This window comes from Gopherus flavomarginatus, chromosome 2, assembly GCF_025201925.1.
Source record: "Gopherus flavomarginatus isolate rGopFla2 chromosome 2, rGopFla2.mat.asm, whole genome shotgun sequence".
In the NCBI taxonomy this organism is placed as follows: domain Eukaryota; kingdom Metazoa; phylum Chordata; order Testudines; family Testudinidae; genus Gopherus; species Gopherus flavomarginatus.
Window position 1 is genome coordinate 225,132,398 of NC_066618.1, and position 20,741 is coordinate 225,153,138.

The window sequence follows — 20,741 nt, forward strand, 5'->3', positions numbered from 1 at the left end:
AACCGTTTGCTCTGTGATTTACTTTCTCTTATACTCTGTTTCACATGCTGGCTTTATATAAAGACATGGTTGGTTATGCAGGACAACATTGATGACTGCTAACTGCCATAAAAGAGGGTTCTTCAACTGCTGGATGGTAACAGGAAACATGTAATGGCCACAGAGCAAGGAAATAGTAATTTCCTTCCTTTTGGTTTTCCCTCCTCCAAAAGAGTGCCATCTAAAGGAACCACCCACTTCCCTGGGGTTTTGAGGGCCTTGAAACCATTTAGTAATTGCTGTGGTTATAAGTTGAGTGCCTCAGTTTAAAGCATAACTTAAATAATTTAATGTTTTAAGATGCTTTTACTTTTTATTGTTTTTAATAACTGCATAGATATTCAAAACTAATTTATTTTCTAAATGGGTGTATCTTCTTTTCTTTAACAAACTTTTGATTATTGCTTAGGTTTTCAGTGGCCCATAAAACTATTGAGGATATATTTATTATCTATCACCACCACCTATATGTATATCTGAGAGTACAAAATGGCCTTGTATTGTATAAGAAAGCATTTCAGTCTCTCAGTGATGTGATATGGATTTTGGTTTTTGGTTAGCACTATCCAGATTATTCCATGCAGTATATGTAATTTCTAATGTCCCATAAAGAATGTAATTATACTAGCTAAAGTTAACAAAAATGGGAAAAAGTACAATTTTACTGAAATACCGACTTTAGTTCCAGGTTTTGACTTTCCCCTCCCCCCAGGCTCCCATACGTACATGTAGAGCTGAAGTCTAAGAGTGTATATTGTTTCATATCATACATTCTGCAATGTCTATGTGTAACAGGGGAAGTTGAGGGAGCAGTGCTGGCCGGCAATTACAGATTTACATTTGGCTTGCCTTGTCTTTTGATTGTTCAGATTTATGCTGGGGGAGAGAGAGGGGGATTTGTTTTTAGTATTGAACAAATTGAAATCTTTCATGGACGGTGAGTAAATGCTTCTCTCCCCACACACCCCTTTAACATTATTTGTGTGTGTTGTAATATTTGCCTGATGCAAGAAAAAAAAACACCCGAACTATTTCTTATAAATGTCTCTTTCTGTAATATTTTTAGACTAAAGGGGGAGGGCAAAGAGGTGACATAAATTATTTTCTTGCAATTTTTATAATATTGAAGCGAGATATTTTGTTTTGTAGTTGCAGAAAGTTTCAAAGACAGTGGAAGACCATTGCTTTCTAAGAGCAGTTTGGCTTCTCTCTAGTGTAGGCTGGTGGTTGCAGGGCCTGTATGTCTATATTGCCGGAAATAAGACTTTTGCTTGTTACAAGAGGCTCAGTTAAGCAATAATTAGCCTACTGAGCAACTAGATGCAGAAGCTCAGCAGGTCCCATGAACGGGTAGTGGTACTGGTGCCAGTTCCTACGAGGAATTGTGTAATCTCTGCACTTTCCAGCAGCCATGACTTTAGATGTTCTATGCTGCACTTCTCCAGTATCCCTGATGCTGCCAAATCCAGGTACCATATTCTGTTTCCTTAAGTGTACTCCACCGAACATATTTGAGGTAATATGTGTTCTAAGATATGGATGGTCTTTTCCCTGGAAAACTGACCGGGTGATTTAGCCAAAAGAAATATGGTGTGTATACCAGCTATTTGCTACTGTGTTGTGTAGTACCCAAAAGACTGAAGATTCAATTTGAGTAAATATCCTAATGTCTTTGGCCTGTAGACAGGGCTGGAAATCTCATTAGATCAGGTTTTCTCACAAGATGTGCAGTTCTCTAGCTGGAAATGAAAGAAGAATATTCTCTTCATATATGACTTTGTTTTCCATTTCTAGCTGTGATCATTTAGGACATGTAGTTCTATTGCACCTTTCATCTGGGAATCCTGAAACACTCTAAAGGTATTAATTTCAACACCACCGTGATGTAGGTTTGTATTATGCCCATTACAGTGGAGTTTATTGAGAAAAAGAGGTTTAAGTAACTTGCTCAAATCCACATGGGAAGCCTATGGCAGATGGATGGAACCCAGAATTCCTGCTTCCTGACCCCTTCTGCAACCATTACACTACATTACCTAGCATCTTACATGTTACTAATTCATAGACCCATTCTCTCCCTTCTTTCTTCTTTGTCCTTTTCTTCTTTTGTCTGTCTTGGTCTTTATCCTTTCTCATTTTCTCCTGAATTTGCTTTGTAATGATTTTAAAGTAAAAATATTTATAAATTGCATTTTGCTGCAGAAAAACTAATATAGATCTAATCTAGAAACATAGTCAACTGCTTTGAGTGCCTCAGTTAAACTTTCTCCCGGCAGGGTTAGGTGACATCATGCCAGAAGGTTGTCTGCAGCTAAACACCTGTCTATATTAGAGCTTCTAATGTTGCTGGTGTTCGCAATGTTGGGAAATTTATCAAAAATATCTGGTGTGTCAACAAAGTCAAAGTCTCAGCTCACCCATCTGTTAAACAGATGTTAATAATATCTACCTTCTTTATCCAAAATCAAACACACATACACACTAGAAGACAAAAGGTAAGAAACAGAAAGTGGTTTGTGTTTCCTGATCGCACTACTGAAATGTGAAATTGGGGAGGGAGGTGGTTAGGCATATAAACGAAAGCAGCCTCAGAGCAGGGCTGCGCATTCATTACTCCAAGGGGGTGTGGGTGTCAGCTCCTTGTCTCTGTTATTGTTCATATCAGCATCTATCTTCTAGTAATTGTTCCATTCAGTGGTTTTAAGATGATTTATTAAATAGGTCATGAGTTACTTCTGCACATGCAGAAGGTGGTGGTTTCGTTTTGTTGTTTTTTCATTCTGTCAACCATGTGTTCAACTTGTTTAATAATATAGATTATTAAAACCTCAACTAGAACTGAGGGTTCAGACAGGACAGTTTGAGTTTATGGATCTTCAGAAAAAGAAGCAGCATGTTCAGCTTTTCAGAGTAAAGTTGTAAATAATGATTTTCAAGTATAATGGATCTAAAAACAAACCTGAACAGTTCCCACTGGTATGGGGTTTGAACAGAGCTGGAAAGATTCAGGACAAGAGAAAGGGAGAGCATTTGACATGGAGAGGGGTCCTATGTCATAAGACCACTATTTCCTGCCTCCTTGTACACTATGGTTATCGATAAACAACATATTTCCGCATTCAGCGTGGGATGGAAGGATTTTTTCCACGTGTATATTTTAGTTTGTTATGGAGATGCTGGTCATGACTCCATTAGTTGAGGGCTTTTGTTTGTTTTTAATTTACAAAAGGGATTCAACTCTTTTTTGTAGGAAGAATAAGAATACAGAGTAATATATTAGATTCCTTCTCTTTTAAGTAAGAGGAACATTATTTAAAATATGATGTTTTTTTCCTTGTACCTGTTGTTTCTTTTTATTTTGTCCATGTTTCTTTTGTCATGAAAATATTCAAAAACGTTGTCACAAAAATGTTCAAAAAATAGTTCCATTATTCCCCCCTCCACTACCATGCATAAACACAGAGCAAACTTGCAGGGAGTTCTCCTTTCTTATTATACAATGAGATAAATTCCTTACTCACTGTGGGTCAACCCAGACCCTTCACTGTAGCACAGAGCCAGCTGGAGTTGCACACTTTGGCTTGGTTCCATAGCGAGTGCTACCAATGTCAGGTGAAATACAACCTTTTTCAGAGGGCCTGCATTAGGGTGACCAGGTAGCAAGTATGAAAAATCAGGATAGAGGGCGGGGGGTAGTAGGAGCCTATATAAGAAAAAGTCCCAAATATCAGAATTGTCCCTATAAAATTGGGACATCTGGTCACCCTAACCTGCATACACACGGCCTGTGCACCACTCAATCCTTGAAATGGCTCAAGTGAGGCATGAGTTGCATAAGCCTTGTACTAGCTTGTTGTGCAGGGTTAATTTCACTCATTGTGAGGGGAAAGCATTTTCCAAAGATGAGGATATAGTCCCTGTGTGGTTTCCAATCCCTTCTACCCAACTGCCTAGGAAGCAAAGTCCATGACTGTTTGGAGTGTAGATATGCAAATACAATGCCTTCTGGACTCCGTGTGGGTGGGGAAGCAGGTGCTTTGGAAGGAGCACTGACTGGTACTCCCCTAGCATTCACAAATAGCAGCTCCAAAACAGGATTTCCAGCCTGGTAGAGAGAGAAGCACAACTTGATTTCTACCTTTGCAGATCCCAAACCCCATATTACTAGTCTGACTAATAACATCAGAGGAAAGTGTGAGTCCAAGATATTTAGTAGCTAGACAGTTGCTAAGTAATTTTGTTTCCCTGAATGGATTTGTAAACAAATAGTGTGAATTACTATGCAATTAAGTGCTTCTAGTTCAAGCAAGATAGGCTGCTTCCCACTGTATGCTTCCTTACAGGAAGGTCAGTTACCCTTCCCCAGTGAAAAGTAAGTAATAAGAGCAAACTTCACATCTACTGTGTGAGGCACCAGCACAGCCTCTGGGAGGAGACAGAATCATCCCTTGGGCTTTGGAGGCAGGGCACGGGTCATCTGTGCAGCTGAGCTTGTACAGTTTACTGCCTGTGTGAACTATTCTATTCTCACTTTTTGACCTCCCATGCATGCACTAAACCTGTTTGTGTAGTCTCTTATACAGAGGTAAGGTTGCCTTGGTTCCTGTAGCTTAATCCCCAAATGCAGCTCCCTGCACTAGCCATGAGACCACTTTGCCTCCCACAAACATCAAGGCCACTTTACTTATACATGAGAGTGACCACACAGGGTTTTGATGCACCTGTAACTAATGTGCTTTAACTTTACACTTCTATAAATTTGCAATTTGTCTTAACTTTCCTGAGTGTAGACAAGCCCTTAGATTCTCCTCCTGGCTCTGCTAGAGACATGTACTCAACTTTGCTGTTCCACGGTTTTCCTATCTGAAAAACGCGGCCAATAGTAGGAGGGATATCAAAGGTGTACAAAGCACTATAAAATCAGCTTTGTGAATGCTGATAATCCACTCTGAGATCCTTGAATGGAAGACATTAAAGAAGAGCAAAGTATTATTTTCATTTCTTTTTTTATTTTCATCCACCCTTATTTCTCCTCATTAGAATATCACATCTACTCTGGCTTTCTTGAAAGGTTCTATGGCCAGTAGACCTCGGAGGTCAGAGAAAAGCAAGAAAGTAAAACATTTTTAGTTCAGTGGCAAATTGAGTTTTACTCTGCTTAATGCAAATGTTGTAGATTGAAAACTCTTGAATAAGGAAATGGATTGATATGTGTCTTGTACAATGTCAGTGTTTAACAATAATCATATTGCATCTTTATATAGGCAAAGAATTAAATGAAACTTTGATATTCAGCAATTAATTATCTTTTTTTTTCTCTCTTTCTCTGCAACAGAGATCTTGGGGATTAAATTAGGTCAAACAAAACCCAACATCTGATGAACAAATATAACTTAGATTTGTTTTCACAGTCAAATTATGATTCAAATTAAATGTCTTTTTAATACAGCATGTTCAATTGAAAACATTTTGAAACAGGTTGTATTTTTTTCCTAAGGGCATTGGGACTTTTCAGTCTGATAGACAGTTTGTGGCCTCCATTAGTGCCTCTGAAAGTTCCTGGTCAAAGTCAAGACTGTGAAGCGGTAAGGTATATTTTACTGAACTGTGTTTCTTCATCCAAAATTTAAAGTTCTTGTATGTATAGTATGCACAGGTTTATTTGGGGTGTCATATTCTCCCGGTCCCTTTAACCATACAGCTATGCTTTCATGCTTCTCCCTTCATTCTAGGCTAACTGCCTACCCCTATACCCTAGGCCAACACCTTGATCTCATCTGCAGAAGCGGATTACAGTTTTGTAGGGGCTGGTTCCCCCTCACCTCCCCAGAACATGGGAGTACTCATTTTTCCAGGGCCTCCCAATTGGCAGGGGCCCCTGGGGACAGGCCCCATTGGCCCAGTGGATAATCCACCACTGCTCATCCACCACTGTAGGTGGTGACTACCTCATCATTAACTCTCTGTACGTATCATGGTGGGATACACTGTTGGTAGTCCTCTCCTTGTACAGGAAATACAAATTAGATCAGATGCTCTGAAAGCAAACCAGAAAATATAATGGTAGAACTCAGCAAGGACAGTGCTGTTCTACAGGTCAAAATCAGGGCTGTTCTAACTTCCTTTGCATGCTGGAGTGATTTTGACTGTGGTACTCAGCCTGCGTGAAGATTATCATCTGGAGGTTTAACTGAGCACTAAAACAATCTTGGTATAATGAAAAATAGTGTAAGCATTTCTGTGAATTTCAAACTAAAATGTGATGCTAATGTGCACTGCAAATCTGGGATTTTATCTGTAAATTTCCCTTAATTGATATTATATTCAGAAAAGAAATGTTGCCTATTGTGTGGTGTTTGGGAGTATTACTCTGATGGGAAAGTTCTGAGATGTGGTGGTGTTTTTAATAATTGAGAATCAGGTACCTGTGCTGTTCTGGTATTCCTGTATAACTCTCGTGTTGGAGAAAAGTTTGATGTTGTTTAATTATGTGCATAACATTAGAACTTAGAGGTCTCATCCACGATAGGGCCACAATGTGCTAGGTGCTATACAGACTCCTACGTTGGGTGTGCATGATTTAAAAATAAAGAAACTTACCCATGGGGAAAAAGGTAACCAACACAAAGGAAATTGAAAAGGAGATCATTATTAGTTACTCTAGGGAAAAAATCCCATGAATCTCTTTGCTACAATGTACTTTTTACATTGCTAAGGGGTTTACATTGGAGAACAAAATTAAAACCCTGTTGTTTTAAAATAACACCATTGAAGTTCTGACTTAACCTGAAAAAGCAAGACCAGTTCTGAATAAAACTACCGGTCTGTCCTGGATTCACGCCTCATACAATCTAGGTATTTCACAAATCTCAAAAAAATTGATGAATGTGCTGCAACAACTAGGCAGCAGTGGGAGCATCTATGGATGGAGCAGCACTCTTAAATGCTGTGTAATATGGTTATAACTTTCATTTGTTTTTAAATTCTTTTACTTTAATAATAATAATTAAAAATAAATAATCAATAGAGAGGAAACTTTCCATTGCCATACACTTCAAGTGTATTTCACAAACTAGGATTCTAATGGTTGAAGATGCCACAATGAAGTTTATTATTCCTGCCAATTTTGGCAGTTTGTTGTTTAATTTTGATACATTTCTTATTGATATAAATGTGCCTAGAAAGCAGAATAATAAAATGCTACTGTATGAAGAGGTCTCTGGAATAGACTTCTCTTGTGCCATACATACACCAAGCTATCTTTTTTGATTATATTCAAAAGGAAACATTTTGTTTTGACATTTTTTTTCTTATGTGGAAGTTCTTCTTAATGGCTGAACAGCTGTTTTCATTAATCCAGCTTTCCTTTATTACATTACGTGTTTCATTAACTCCTAAACAACATCCCCAGAGTAGAATTATACAAACTGATAAATAAAAATAAAACTCTAGGGCTGACCCTGCATCCTGAGAAGCGATTCTGGTTTGAAGCCTCTTTGAATGGAGATTTCTAGTGTCGTTATTCCATCACATAACTGTTTAAAGGAAATAAGGGCTGGTCCTAGCACAGAGAAAAGTTCATGTTGTTGCTAAATTGCTGCTGTTTTCCATTTTCTCTCTGTGCTGCCCAGGATTTAACTTGGCAGCTTTCAGCATTCTCAGTAAAGCTGCTTCAGCTGTTTACTGTCACCCACCCACATGCAAAAAAATCCCCAAGTCTCAGAAGTCACACGTTTTTTTGAAAACATGAAAATCATAGAATTCATAACTCTCACAACTGCCCTGTCACAAAGCTGTCATAATGATTGTCCATTGTGCCAAACTGTGTGATATTTTTGAGCTATGGATCAATGTCAAATTAGGTAAAAGGATGACTTACAAACTGATTTAACTTGCGACATGAAAACATTAAATTTTCATCGGTTCCTACTTCACAGGGGTGTTGTGAGTATCAGTTAAATGTTTAGATAGCACTTTGAAAATGTAAAGTGTGATGTAAGTCCTAAGTATTATTACTTATCATTATTGGTCATATTGAAATACTTTTAATTAGGTTCCATATTTCTTTTATTTATTTTCAACAGATTAAAACTAACCTTCCTCCTCCCAGCTTCTGTTACATTCTTACAGCTCAACCTGATCCAAGACATGTCAATATAGGTGAGGAAGGACAGATTTCCAATTTCTACCTGCCCCCAACTATACGTAGTCTAAAGGAAATTCTTCAGGTAACTTTTTTTAAAAGTGCAATAACAGGTGTTATGTACTACTAATTTAATAGATTTACAATATCATATTTGACTAATCTTCCCTTTTAAATTGTGTGGCAGGTCGGTGATTTTAATCAACGTTGTTGCTTTTGGGCACAAGTTATATATCGAAGGCTGCAGGTAATTTTACCTTTTAGTAATGAAATGTACTAAAATCAATGTAATGTGTGTAAAGAAGCAGATATTTGCTGTGTTTAGATAAAACATTTACTTTTCAGATGCTCTTTAAGAGCCGTCTGAGTGGATCTATCAGTAGGTAAGATAGCCCTGTGAATGAGCAGCAAGAACAACTCACTTCAGTTTGGTTTAGAAAACTAATTTCTTCTGAATCAAGTGCTGTTTATCATGGGACAGATTTTCACCTTATATATGACCAGGCAGCTTCCATTGAAACCAGTTGGGATCTGCAGTGACAACCAAAAAGAGAATCTGCTTTACAGTTAAATTCTTCCCTCAGATGCACCTGAGAAGCCCCCATTCAGTGGTATATCTGAGTGCAGACTTTGGCAGATGATGGGTGTATATATAGAGAGAGTGATTCTGTCCTTGTGTGCAACTGGGCAGCTCCCTCTCGCTTCAAGGGGAGCCATCCAGGTGCACCCAAGAGCAGAATTTGGCTTCTCTAATCTACTAGTAAAAAGCAGGAGCTCCTAGATAAATCTGTCTGCCATGCACATTGGATTTTCTACTTCTGGATTTTTTTTCAAAGTGATGCTTATCCCTCTGTATCAGTAGTTAAAAGGATTTTGCATTACTGATTTTCTGCAGACTACTGAATATGCAGTAGATGGAGGATTTCTTGACAAGAAAAATAATGTCAAACAAAACTAATGGACAAAGATAAGGAAATTTGAATGGATTTAATTCTAACAAGACCAGCTAAGAAGCTGGACGTGCTCCGCACCACCATGACATAGACCTGAATTCAATTTCAGGTCAAAAGGCTCTCGCTTCCAGGGCTCATGGGTTATAATCTAATATTTAGGCAAGCAGCACAATTGACTCCTGAGAAATTAGTGCCTTTTATTGCTCAGTGATGATTTTCCCAAGCTAAATGGCATAGGCATTTGTATGGGTTTTAAAGCAAGATGAAATTATGAGATCATGAGGGCTTCAACAGGGAAATTAGATACACAGATTTGTCTCCCTGCCCTATTTTCAAACAAACAAACAAACAAACAAAAAGAAACTTTCCTCTAAAAATTGTTTTAATCACAGAAAAGTAGATTGTGTTTGTAACTGGCTGATTAGGAGATCGTTGATTTCAGATGTGCCTCTATCTGAATCAATATTGTGTAGCAGTATCCTATTCTAGGAGTTCCTAGTGACTTAGTTAGAAAAGAGATTGACTGACTAAGCTAGGATGTACATTGCTTTGAAGAATTTTCATGTGCTTACTAGGAAAGACCTATATATACACTTTCATGTTGTTAAAATGTTTGATAAGCCAGGTGTTGTTGTAAGTGATCATTTGCTATTTAACTGTATGCACGAGACTTCTGTAGATGAACAAGGTAAAGACTCATACATTATTGGGAAAAATACTACAAAGGTAATGAAAAATGTTTCACTTTTGGATAGCTGCTCTCGGGATGTAACTTACCTGTTGTTTGTGTGTCACTCATCTAATCCTTCCAGAAATAAAATGTCATGTGCGGCAACTTGTTGATTGCTTCAGTCTTTGCCAAGAGGAGTTGTCCTTCACATGCAAGATTATTGTGCAATAAAATGTGAAGTGAGGACCTTGATTCAGCTTTAATGTCTTCTTCAGACTCGTTTATTCAGAACTGGGAAAATACTCTCTATGAATTGTGTACATTTTGTAGTTAATTTATATTATTGTACTTTAAAAAGCAGCAGTGTTCAGTCCAAATAGCCACTTGATCAGTATTCTGCAGTGCCTCATTTGGGTGAAGGGGGAATGGAAATATGCCTTTTATTATTTATTTATTATTCAGAATAAGTACTGTGGTATAAAAGGAAAATGAGGAAATATATTCCATCTGTGCTTGAGGAGTTGTCCTTTTTTATAACTCAATCCTGCTGCTGTTTGTCTGTTGTTTCCTTTCTGTTCAGAACAAATTGTCACACATACAAAGATGATGATTTTACAATGACTTGTGATTATTACTCTTGTAGTTGTTGTTTTACTTTTTGGCTGACTCTTCTGTTGTGTACCTCTAAAGACCAGCTTTTAAAAGCTCTGGGGTAACTTCTCATGTGACAGCTGTAAAAGTCAGTCTTTCACGACTGTTTTAAAACTCTACACATATGGAAGATGATCAGATGCATGTAGCTGTTACAAAAGGAACTTGAAGATAAGTACAATATAAACATATATTAAGGAATCAGAATAAATTGTTGCATCTAAGTTATGAATTCTGCCAACTACCGTTTCCAATCAGCGTATTCGTTCTGGGAGCTACTAATATGAAGAAATGGCTAGTTTTAAAGGGTCTGATTTTTTCAGAGGTTTGAATTTGCTGTTGGAAACAAGAGCTGAGGTTCTCGTTGCCTCATAACCTGTAATAGATGAATATGGCTTTAAGAGTTCATGTATCTTTATTTTTAGAAATGTAGACATTCTCTTGGGGCGGGAGATGAGGTGAAGGAAGTTAGAGTTAAACTCCAATAAATAATTGAAATGATAAAGATTCTGGTATTTTCAGAGTATCTTCTACCTATATGATTGAATAAAAATTTTAATGTATTCTTGAAAATTAAAAGGATACATGATGTTCTGGTAGCACCCATCACCATATTATCTAAGCTCTGAAGTATTGTTTTAAAACAAATCATAAATCCTTTAGAAAAAAAGTTACACAATGTTTATATTTCCTTGAATACTTGGATCTAAAGTAAGTTTATTTACCTTAAAATCTCATTGCGCACACACACTACTTCATCATTATAGAGCTGCTCCTGAGTGCTCTCTTTGCATTAACTGTAGATATAAAATAAAATGCTGAAGCATTTAAGGTGGATTGGGAACACACAGAGAATTACAAAAGCTTTGCAAACAGACACAAGAAAATGCAAATTGCCAAACTTTAGCGCAGCTGATCTTGGTAGATCTTTTAATAAATTTAATATCCATCTGTCTAGGTTTTTCATCAAAGTAATGTGAAACATTTTAAAACACTAATGAGCTATTGTTAATTATGTTTTCAAATATGAAGTTGAACATAATATTTTTCAAAATTTTTGAAAGATGCTATTTGTTCACCAGTAAGAAAAATATCCAATTTTGTAACCTATAGGAGCTGTTACCCAGGGAGTGGTGCATATGAGAGAGTTTGATGACAATATTGTTGAATTTGCTTATGCAGGAATAACATCACTGTGAGACTTTTTTTAACTACAAAGCTCATATAGGGCCTTGCCCAGACTAGCATAAAAGGTGTATTTTTAAAACTTTGCTAGCTAAAACATTTTAACTAAATATTTTAAAACTCTAGTGTGGATGGAGCAAACTGTATTATAACACTAGCTGGTTGAGGTAACCCCAGGCTCCCTACTCAGGTCGACCAGCTAAATTAAGATAAAAGATGTTAATCTGCATCTGTGTTGGGGAAAGGGTTAACGCATGTTAACTAATCCTGTCCTAACCCTCACTTCTCCTGCTGTCCAAACTCTAAACATCATGGTCTAAGTGAGTTTTGTTTGTTATGAGGAGATGAAGCTGTTTTAGTCTTCGGTTCTGCTATTAGTTTAATCAAATTGTTTTACAATTAAATAAAAATCTTTTGCCCTTTCTTTTTGAAATCCTAGGTAAAATGTAGTGTTTCTGTGGGTCAAAGGGAGTTGTGGTTATTTGTGACTGACTTGGCACTGCAGAGCGGGACTAAAGACAACTGTGGAACTCCAAAGACTGTACCTGTATATTTTGCTTCATCATGTGTTCTTGGTGAGAAAGTTATGGAGGCACTCACCAATGCATCCCACTGTGTTATCTTCTTCAAGGATGCTTTGCGAGGAAATGGTAAGCTGTTTATTCATGGTACTGGGGCAGTTGGAGCCAAAATAAATTAACTGTGCCCATGGGCATTCAAATCTTTATTATAGACATTCAACCTTCTGAGACTCTAAGACACTCAGATCAAGATGAAGCATTGCAAGCTGGGACCCAGTATCTGGGGAAGTGGGAATTGTAACTTGTTTTCAGTAATTTTTTTTCATTCTTTTACATTGTTAACTGAATTTACTTTCCCTAGAAGGAGTAGGGTTAATGACAACCAGAGACCTGACACCTCTATTTCCCTACAGCCAGAGGCATTGCAAGCTGCCCCACGCTGCCTTTTCAGTGTAGCTTTTCGATGACCATATGATCATCTATGGGAAGATAGTTCCATTTCTATGCCCATTCATTCTTTGGCCACTCTTCCAAGGCATCCAATTAGCATTCCAGTTTAGTGCCAGTGGTTGTGACAATATTAGGGTGTGCATATTTGTCCACCAGGAAATAGAGTGAGAACACCAAATTGATTTCACATAAGATGTCAGATATTAATGACTTTCTGTCACCATCAATCCAGCCTAGGTTTGAGCCACTGACCTACTTATGAAAGGCTCCATGTCCTGTTACCAAATCCATTGAACAATTTATTTACCCATAGGAGTTGAAATCTGGTCCATTTTATGCAAATGAGATGTGGCATTTAGGTGCAGGTGAGTAAAAGTTTGGGCAGTTCCTGCTTTGGAGAGTAAAGTTCTGCATGTGCCTTGCCTTAGGACAGATTTAAACAAATAAAAACACCTCTAAGAGAAGTACAAACTTATATGATTAAACAACAGACAAAAACCACATGCTTCCAGTGAATAAATTACAATCCTGTTTGAACTGAATTTGACTGTCTCTTTTTTAAAAAATCTGATGTAGCAAAATCTTTTTGCCCAGAAGGCACTGAGCTTACCAAGAGTATTATATGTGTTTCATTCAAAAAAACAAATATGCTGTTGTGGGGGAAACCTGAAATAATCCATCTATCTGGTTAGTAACTGGTAGAAAGCATTGTCTTTATTGGCCGTGACAATATGGTCACCTTTTTCCTTGTTACTATAGTAAATTGAAATGTCTTTGTTGGCAGGTAGGATCATTTGTGTTGAACGTACCATTCTCTCCTTACAAAAGCCCCTTTTGTACATGGCTGCAAAGGCTGACTTTAGTGAGCTGTCTAGCCCTGTCAAACTAGATGAACTGGATTCTACAACACAGGCCAATTCCATTTGTACCGTAAAAGGTTGGTACAGCCTTTTTTTGCTAACTATTTATGTTCATTTTAAGCATTTTTGTCCATTGAATAAAACAGTGTATTGAAGGGGAAAAAAGTGGGGGGAAAGAGGGGGTGGCTTGGGGGCAGTTGCTGTGTGTCATTAGGACAGTCAGGTTTATATCTCTTCCTGGCTTTTCATTACCTTGTTGCTGTGGAAGAGTCTTTTCTCCTGCACACTGTTGCCCATCTGAGCTCTGCATGGTCAATGTTCCCATTCAATGCCTGTGTGTGCATGCATGTACACACAAATCTTTGCTGTAAAATGTTGCATTCTTTCACTTCATATGTCATTTTGCACCAGACTTTCCCATCTTACCAATTGGGTATAGCATTATCTGCAGTAAAATTATTTTTCTACGGAAAGATTAGATGTGCAAGCAAGGACTTGTGTGAGAGGGTTGGTTCTTCCACTGCCTCCTTCCCTTGGTGATATGCAGAAGCAGGGCAGTTTAATGTTCTACTGAGGGCTCTTGGCACAACTTGGCCACACTAGCTCCCCAACCAGTGCTGCTGGGTTTTGGACATTGCTGTGTTTAATCATTTAGTCCATCCATTACTGGGGCAGGAATATTCCCTGCAATGTATTTTCTAATGCTTTATCTGATCTGCTTCTAAAGGTTTGAAGTTGTGGTGCTTCATTTCAGAGATTACTTCACAGCCTAGTAACTCTCACTTTCAATAAAAAAAAAAAATCCTTTTTTAATTTCATTCCATCATTCCTAAAGCTACGATTTAGTCCTGGGTATTTTTAGTAAAAGTCATGGATAGTCATAGTAATAAACAAAAAGTCAGGGCCTGTGACTGTTGACCTGTGCATGACTTGTACTATAAATATCCCTGACTAAATTGTAGGTGTTGGGGGCACTCCGGCGACACTACTGCTGTTCAGGGTGGCGAGGCTCCAGTGCACCCCTGCTGCTGCTGGGGCTGAGCGGCCCAGGGCCACAACGATGCTGCTGGGGGTGTGGCCCGAGACCCTGCTGCTGCTCCCAGACTGCTGCCCCAGGGCAACTCTGGGACCAGCTGCCTGGGGTTGCCTGAGCAGCAGCCAGTTCGGCTGGCTCTAGGCTGCCCTTGCTGCTTGGGCGGCCCTCGGATCAGCTGCATCTACCATTTCAGAAGTCATGGAGGTCCCAGAAAGTCATGGAATCTGTGACTTCCGTGACCTCTGTGAAAGACTCGCAGCCTTAATCATTTCTATTTATGTCCTAGACAACTCTTTACCTTCTCTGGAGTTTGCACCCATTAAATACTTACTAACAAGAGGTAGTACTGAATCCTTACAGACACAGATCCATATAGTTAAAAGCTGGTGGTGTTACCAAAAATACCCGTTCTGTTGTTGTGATAACGCTCTATGAGGCTAGAATCTCCACGACTACTATGAGTATATTGCATTGAAAAATCTTGATTTCGTGCACTGCATAATGAAGAACTATAACTGTAGGGGACTCATTCTGAGTCCTGGTGAGTTCTAATGTCTCAGATCAATATTAGCAGCTATTTTAATGGTATTTCAATCAACATGTTTGAAATACTGCTTTTTTATTTCAGCAACACTAAAATTTATGCTAAGAATATTTACTCATCTGCTGTTACATTTAAAGAGACCAAGTATGGGAAGCTCTTCCTTCTCCATGTCAGTCTGCACCACTCTTTATGGAGTGGGATCAATGCAAGATACCTCCCCCCGCACACCTTTCAACATCTACAGGAGAAAAAATCCACCTTCATGTTCCTGTGCAAGTTAAAACACATAAGTGTAAAAATGAAGAGCTATTTTTAATGCTAAAGGTACACCAAAAACCCCCTCAGTCCCTGCTCTTCCTTTAGTTGTGAAGGAAGGGTTAAAGAAGAAATTAGAGAGGGAGTTGTGCTGCTGATCTGGGCAGATGTGTTTTATGGAACTTCCTCTGGCATTCGTCCCATTTGATTTTACAGTTACTTTCACTTAGGGTAACTGTTATTTTATTAATATTCTCCTGGGTCCTTTTGTTCTAATGCAGAATGTAAAATATCTTCTATTATAGGCAGAGCTTTCTCTGTCTGCAGATAATCTCTCTCCTTCGTATTTTCACATAGTAACTAATAGTTTACAGTGTTTAAAATGGATTTTCACTGCTTGGTAGTTTCTTTGGCTACTTCCTCTTTGAATCTTTCTAGTGAAAGATTGTGTAGCACGGCTGTTCTTGTAGTAACAAATGTATTTGGTGAAATGATTAACAAAGGAGGTATATCTTTCCTGAAATGTTTGCAGCTTCTCCATTTGTATTTGATAACAGCATAAGATTATTAATATATCTTATTAGATCCAACTGTTCATATGAGAGAGTTTTAGTAGTTTGTACCACATATGCTTTGTGGGAGGATTAACTGGTTAACAGTATTTTTTTTCAGTGAATGATTCAGATATGATATTCTGATTTTGACACTTGATGTCTTCATATTTAAGCCCCATTCCAAGATGCACTGTTTCCAGTTGTACTGATAAACTGCTCGAATGATGATAATCACCACCCTGCCTGTTCCTAAATATTGTCAATTGACCAGGCATTCTACCCACTCATTAATCACTGTGACAAGCTGAAGAAAACTTCACACCTATTGATTTTGGAGCTTTCAGTCAACACACTTCCTTTAGCCACCAGCTCTCATTCCCATTAGTGACCAGTGTCCAATTTCCCAGAGCAGCCCAGATAGGCCATTCTCAGTCTCTTCATGCTGATGACAGCAGCACTCCAAAGAAATATAAGACATGTCAAAAAGTCAAATTACAACTACTGATGGGTCCTTAAAAAGAGAGATCTCAGGGACAGAGTCTAAAACTGCTTGAAGTTGAGGAAAAACTATGGACTTGGTAATTCTATACAGCATTTAACCCTGTGTAGATTCTGTGGGACTCGTGTGATTGTCACCTGATTAGTGTGTCTGCCACTGCTTTCACTTGGGTTGGTACTCACCTTCTGCTATCATCTTTGATGGTTTCACTGGGGAATTCACCTCTTCATCCAAGTAAATGTGAGTTTCAACACTTCAGGTAATCTAGTCAATAAAATTTGTATCCATTTTTCTCTCTAATTACTTGGATTACATAGTGCTGGTGCTAAATAAAGTATCTGGAATACTATACAAAAGATTAAAATAAATCTTTGGTAGAAGAAATTGATCTACCAAAATAAGGACAGTTTAAAAAAGTTCTGGTGGAAGAAGTGGGGGCAGAGATGTACTTAAAAAATGGATAACTATCATTCCTCCATTCAGAAAAGAGGCAGTAATATACTGTGGCTGGTTGTGTAAAAAGCTTGTAATAACAAATTCTAATTAAATACATCTTGTGCATCCCTTCCACCCCCCATGCATTATAAATATTTTAATTAATTTTCATCACAAAAACAAAAGAAAATGGATGAAAAAGTTATCCACTTACTTCATGCTGTGTCATACATACCTGAGGGTCTCTGCTTACATGTTACAGGTTGCTCTTTAGCAATTGTACACTGCCCTTGAAATTCACTTCTTATCAGAAGTCTGTATTTTCTTTGCTTATATACTTAACTGTCAGGTCTTTTGAGCCATTCGTTCAAGCCACATAAATGCTGCTTCAGAATTCAATGATTGTCTTCTTGATGTCAGCTCTTGGATTTCTTCCAATTTCATGAAACTGAAAATCAAAGTTTTGTTGGTTTGTCTTAGTTGCATGCAGTGTATCTCCCTCTCCTTCGTGCCTGTTCCTTTCAGTAATGTTTTTATAATGGGAAAATAAATGTGTTGCCACATGGCTATCAGCTACCTCCTTGTCTTTCTGGGATTTTATTTTATTGTATTGGATGTATTGTAAAAATGAGATATTTTTGCTCAAAAAGATCTGGAATTACTAGTCAGTGCCTTTGCCATATCAGCTACAGGTTGATTTAATGTAATTTGTCACTTGCAGTTGTCCAAGATCATGACATTCGGAAATGTTTATAGACACAGAATGGTGCACTCATAATTTTAACCGATCATCTCAGCATATTATCATTAATCTAAATCTCTTTAATGGCTTCCCATATTGTCATTAGTGGGGAGTGCATTAATAACGATCCAGAATATATCTAGCATTCTCTCCCTGATCAAACAGTTAATTTTATGGGTCAGATGTTAATCTGTTACATCAGTGTAAATCAAGTGTAACTCCATTATTTATAGAATTCAACCTATTCAGCTGTTTTAAAAAGCAGCCTCTATTTTCTGATTACCTAGCATTTCCTAAATATCAGTATGAAATTTTCTGGTCTCGAGTATGAAGCAATCATTCTTTTCTGCCATGGAAACAGCAAAGGGTAAAAATAAATCTGTTTGGAGCTTTAGTTTTAAATGAAAGAAATGGAAATGTACATGCTTTTTTGAAGTACACCTCTACCCCAATATAACGCTGTCCTTGGGAGCCACAAAATCTTACTGCATTATAGATGAAACCATGTTATATCGAACTTGCTTTGATCTGCCAAAGCACGCAGCCCCCCCCCCAGCACTGCTTTACTGCGTTATATCTGAATTCGTGTTATATCGGATCGCGTTATTTCGGGGTAGAGGTGTATTTGAAGTTCTTATGCACCCTGACATTAAAATGAAGGATTCATATTTTTATCGTCAGATTTTTTTCTTCATTTGACCACTTTATTGATGATTGGAAAGCCATTGCCTGCTGTCAGATATTTATCAGCAAAGAGTGAAAAGATGAAGCCAAATTCCTACAATGAAGTAATGAGAACCTAAGAATGCCTTTACTAAGTTAAACTAGTGGTTCATATAACCCAGTATCTTGTCTTCAGACAGTGGTCACTGCCAGGTGCTTCAGAGGGAATCAACACAACAGGCAGTCATTGAGTAATTCATCCCCTGTTATCCACTCCCAGCTTCTATTAGCCATGATGGGCAGAGATGGTGTCCCTAGCCTCCATTTGCTAGAAGCTTTCTGAAAGTCCAACTATACTATATCTATTGGATCACCCTTGTCCACATGTTAGTTGAACCCTCAAAGAATTCTAATAGATTGATGAGGCATGATTTCCTTTTACACAAGCCATGTTGACTCTTAACAAATTTGTTCATCTATGTGTCTGATAATTCTGTTTTTTACTATAGTTTTAACCAATTTGTGTGGTACTGAAGTTAGTCTTACCAGCCTGTAATTGCCAGGATTGCCTCTGGAGTCTTTTTTAAAAATTGATATCACTTTAGCTATCCAGTCAACTGGTACAGAAGGTGATTTAAATGATAGTTCACGTAGTTCTGCTATTTCATAGTTGAGTGATGCTTCAGAATTCTTGGATGAATACCATCTGGTCCTGGTGATTTATTACTGTTTAATTTATCAGTTTGTTCCAAATCCTCCTCTAATGACATCTCAGTCTGGGACAGTTCCTCAGATTTGTCACCTAAAAAGAATGGCTCGAGTGTGGGAATCTTGCTCGTATCCTCTACAGTGAAGATTTATGCAAAGAATATGCCTTTTCTTACTTGAGTGCTCCTTTAGCACCCCAATCGTCCAGTGCCCCACTGATTGTTTGGCAGGCATCTTGCTTCTGATGTACTTAAATTTTATTTTGCAATTAGTTTTTGAGTGTTCGGCTAGTTGCTCTTCAAATTCTTTTTTTGACCTGCCAATTTATACTTTTACACTTGACTTGCCAGCGTTTATGCACCTTTCTATTTTCGTTGGTAGGATTTAACTTCTAGGTTTTCAAGGATGCTTTTTTGCCTCTGACCACTTCTTGTACTTGGTTGTTTAGCCATGGTGGCACTATGTTGGTCCTCTTACTATGTTTTGTAATTTGGAGTATACATTTAATTTGAGCCACTATTATTTGAGTCACATTTTTTAAATGTTTCCATGCAGCTTGCAGGCATTTCACTTTTGTAACTGTAACTTCTTCTTCGAGTGATTGCTCATATCCATTCCAGTTAGGTGTGCGCGCCGTGCGTGCACATTCGTCGGAAAACTTTTACCCTAGCAACTCGGTGGGCCGGCAGGTCGCCCCCTAGAGTGGCGCCATCATGGCGCTTGATATATATCCCTGCCGGCCCACCCGCTCCTCAGTTCCTTCTTACCGCCCGTGTCGGTCGTTGGAACAGTGGAGCGCGGCTTAGCTGACCTCCACTTCCCTAGCTACTCGTAGTTCTCGTATATAGTTATACAGTTATAATTCTTTTATATATATATTTGTATAGTTATACGTTTTTTCTCTGCTAACATAGTTAGTTTGATAATTGTTAGCGGGGTTCAGGAAGTAGCCCCTTCCATGAACCCGGTGCCGGAGCCCATGCACGGCTCACCGGGTTTTAAAATGGGCTCGGCCTGCCAGAAGCCGATGCCGAAGGGAGATCCACACGACTCCTGTTTGAAGTGCCTCAGGGAATCACTTGACAGCTAAGTACCCCATTTGCAAGGCTTTTAAGCCGAGAACAAAAAGGAGCGGGACTTTCACTTACCCCTCCACCTTGGGCGCCGAGCGATGATCAAGCGGCTGGCAGAAGCGCCTCCTCGGCACCGGACCCCGCCGGTACTGCCAAGGCCTTTCGGCACCGGCCGTCGCTGGCACCGAAGTCAACTCGGCACCGCTCCCTTCCTCCGAGGTTGAGAGAGCCTACAATTCCTGCTGGTGCCTGACGGCTCCCCGGCACGCGCCGTGGTAGAGCCCCCTGCTCCTGCTGCTTCCGTGCCACCTGCATCGCAGCCAGAGAGCTCGCCTAAGTCGGATGGCCCGACACCGACACCTGCAGAGGCACCGATGACATCGGCACCGTCGATTCCAGTCCCCCAGGGCCATTGAATCCGGTGCCTGACAGCTCCCCGGCACGCGCCGTGGTAGAGCTTACTGCTCCTGCTGCTTCCGTGCCAACTGCACCGCAGCCAGAGAGCTCGTCTAAGTCGGATCGCCTGGCACCGACACCTGCTGCAGCACCGACGACGTCGGCACCGTCGATCCCGGTCCCACAAGGGCCGTAGAATCCGGTGCCTGACGGCTCCCCGGCACGCGCCGTGGTTGAGCTTCTGCTCCTGCTGCTTCCGTGCCAACGGCACCGCAGCCAGAGAGCTCGTCTAAGTCGGATCGCCTGGCACCAACACCTGCTGCGGCACCGACGACGTCGGCACCGTCGATCCCGGTCCCACAAG

The 20,741-nt window shown here is 39.2% G+C and overlaps 1 protein-coding gene across 3 annotated transcripts in view; it reads left to right on the plus strand.

The window, feature by feature from the left end:
- SPIDR (scaffold protein involved in DNA repair) overlaps positions 1-20,741 on the plus strand; it is a 322,336-nt gene that overhangs the window by 289,253 nt on the left and 12,342 nt on the right. For 2 of the 3 annotated variants that reach the window (XM_050941943.1, XM_050941946.1), the window contains 5 exons: positions 5,537-5,624; positions 8,124-8,267; positions 8,370-8,429; positions 12,081-12,291; positions 13,397-13,549. In XM_050941943.1, the coding sequence (XP_050797900.1) occupies positions 5,537-5,624; positions 8,124-8,267; positions 8,370-8,429; positions 12,081-12,291; positions 13,397-13,549 (656 nt within the window). The remainder of the gene's footprint in view (positions 1-5,536; positions 5,625-8,123; positions 8,268-8,369; positions 8,430-12,080; positions 12,292-13,396; positions 13,550-20,741) is intronic. The other variant, XM_050941945.1, reaches the window with a different exon arrangement.